The sequence below is a fragment of the Verticillium alfalfae genome, genomic scaffold (assembly GCF_000150825.1).
Source record: "Verticillium alfalfae VaMs.102 supercont1.6 genomic scaffold, whole genome shotgun sequence".
NCBI lineage: Eukaryota > Fungi > Ascomycota > Sordariomycetes > Glomerellales > Plectosphaerellaceae > Verticillium > Verticillium alfalfae.
In genome coordinates this window covers 112261-115029 of record NW_003315033.1, presented here as the reverse complement: position 1 = coordinate 115029, position 2769 = coordinate 112261, and the positions used below count along the sequence as shown (strand labels likewise).

Sequence of the window (2769 nt, the reverse complement as noted above, 5' to 3'; positions counted from 1 at the left end):
AGGCCTGCAACAAGGCTGCAGGCAGGGAGTTACCGCGTTGGGCCTGGCCACTTCATCAGGCATGGACCAATGGAGCGGGCGCTCAGGACCTTGTCAGACCTGTGAGGCAACAGCGATCTGAGAATGGGTGAGGTGCAACTGATCCTGGTCACGTCGCCAATGAGGGTCCACCTGCCCGCCCACCTGCCCGCCCACCTTTCCACCTGCCCACCTTCCCACGACACGACACGACACCGCCCAGTGCCAGTGCGTCCTGCGTCCTCTGGTGGGCAGGACCGTCCTGTGGTCCTGCCCCCCAGTCGGTGGTCGCATAGCCCGCTCGCCTTGTCAGGCTCCTCCCTCCGTCACATCCCACTTCGCCTGCCACTTAGTTTCGTCAGGTTACCTGTGAGCCACCTGCATATGCTCGTTTTCCGTCTGTTCCCCTTCACATCCTCCTGTGCTTCTTCCTCCTTTTTCTCCCAACATTCACTCCTCCCATCAGCGGCATAGCATCTGGAATCCAATTTTGCCTGCATCGTAGCGAACCGGACCGTTGCTTTCTGGACCCCGCGCTTTTGAACAACACTTACTCATTTCACTACTCTCTAACCTTTCCTTACACTATCTCACCCCGCCACTTCTCTTCAACCCCTCACCTCCACAGTCCAAGTGCGGACGATACACATACTTGGCAAACCCTCGTGATGAGCTACGACTACGAGCCGCGTGAGCGTATGCGCCACTATACGCGAGAGGAGACTCGCATCGAGCGAGGTGATCCGCGGGCGTATGCTGACGAATCCTACCTGAAGCCACACTCCTCCCGCGATTTGGTGCCCCGGAGGCGAGAAGACAGCGACCTGTCGGTTGAGGATATTCGCCGCGACTTCCCTCCCCCAGGCTACCGGGATGCTCGCAGGACCCGCTCGGCAGAGCCTGGTTACTATGACGACTACCGCGACGACCGCTCCCGGCGCGGCGACTACTACGGCGACCGGCGCACCAGAACAGGCGCTAGTGTCTACGGCGAGGAGGAAGAGGTCCGCTCCCGCAAGCGTGTTCTGAATCAGCAAGAGAAGATCATCGCCGCCGTCGCCGGTGCCGCCCTAGCTTTTGGCGGTAAGGAGCTGTACGACCGTCGCGACGCCAAGGAGCACGGCGGCGACGTCGAACGCAACTACTTGACCTCGGCTGCCCTCGGTGCTGCCGGTGCTCTCGCGGGTTACCAGGGTGCCGAGTTTTACAACAAACAGTCCAGCAAGAACGACAAGTCGCCACAGGGGCAACTTGTAGCCCACCGTGGCCGCGATGGTCTCGTTCACGAGACGTACGTTGAGGAGGACGACAAGAAGGGCTCAAAGTCTTTCCTCGAGAACGCTCTCGCGGCTTCGGGCCTGGGAGCAGCTGTCAAGGCCCTCACCGGCGGTAGCTCGGACAACAAGGATGACAACCGAAGCCGTGGCCGCGGCAGCCCTGATCGCGCCTCACGATCGGGCTCCAAGTCTGGCGGCGGCAACGAGAGCCAGGTCGCAAAGGTGCAAAAGGCCGCCATGGCATCTCTCATTGCCGGCGCCACCGAAGCATTCCGCGTGGCCAAGGAACCTGGTGGCTGGAAGGGTGAGAAGACAAAGCGAATTTTCACGGCCGCTGCTGGTGCTGCCGCAGTCGATGCTGCTCAGGACCGCGAGAAGGGTAGCAAGCTGGGCCTTGCCGAGTCCGTCATTGGTGGTCTCGTTGGTAACCGCGTGATCAACGGCTCCAAAGGCAACATTGAGGCGGACGAGAAGACTGGCCGCAGCAGGTCCCGGTCTCGTGCTCGATCGCGATCCGGTAACGACCAGGGCAGCAGCGGCGTGAGTGGTCTGGCTGCCTTGGCAACTGCTGGTCTCGGCGCCCTTGGTGCCAAGAAGGCCATTGAACACCACAAAGAAAATAGGTCGCAAAGCCGCGGGCGCAGCGCCGACTCGTTCGACAGCCGCGACAACGATCGACCCCGCGCGCGTAGCCGCAGTCGGAGTGTCGTCGATTCGGCGCGGAAGAAGCTTGCCAAATTCGGAATCGGCAATGGGACCCGACGACAGGGATGGCGACAGAGATTCTCGACGTGACGACAGCCTCCAAGACGACAGAAACTCGCGTCGGGGGCCGAGACGGTATTCTGATGATCCCTACGATGACGACTACGACCGGGGCTACCCGCCGCCCCACGGATCTCGCGACTACAGGGACCATCCAAGGGACCCCCGAGACGCCAGGGACCCCTATGACGACGACAGGTCGTACGCCAGCAGCCGACGTAGAGACCGCTCGCGCAGGCGATCTCGGTCGAGCGCGTCAGGCTCGGATCTGGGAGACTCGGACGATGATCTGAAGACATCGAGAAGAATGAGAGGTAAGCAAGTTCTCACAAGCGGCTTAGCAGCCGTGGCCACTATTCATGCAGCGAACGGAGTCTATCAGAGTATGGCGGCAAGGGAAGCGCGTCAAAAAGCTGTCAAGGAAGGCCGCTTGAGTCCAGAGGAAGCCAAGAAGCTCAAGGCCAAGGCCATGCTGCAAGATGCTGCCCAGATCGGCCTCGCTGGCCTGGGTATCAAGGGCGCAATGTCACAGCTCAAGACTGCCAAAGACAAGCAAGCCGAGTGCAAAGACTGGGAACACCAGCGAGAGCTCAGACACCAGAAGCGACTGGAACGCCAAGGCCGATCACTCGACAGCCGTGGCAGGAGCAGGGCTGACGACTGGTATACTCCAGTTTCTCGCAAGGGGACCGGTATGACTATGGACCCC

The 2769-nt window shown here is 61.0% G+C and overlaps 1 protein-coding gene across 1 annotated transcript in view; it reads left to right on the top strand.

Moving 5' to 3' along the window:
* Positions 1 to 686: 686 nt before the first annotated feature.
* Positions 687 to 2769, top strand: part of VDBG_05118 (conserved hypothetical protein) — a gene marked incomplete at both ends in the record, with an annotated part of 2452 nt that continues 369 nt past the window's right edge. The window contains 3 exons of the mRNA XM_003003959.1: positions 687 to 1835; positions 1912 to 2374; positions 2426 to 2752. Coding sequence (XP_003004005.1) covers positions 687 to 1835; positions 1912 to 2374; positions 2426 to 2752 — 1939 coding nt within the window. The remainder of the gene's footprint in view (positions 1836 to 1911; positions 2375 to 2425; positions 2753 to 2769) is intronic.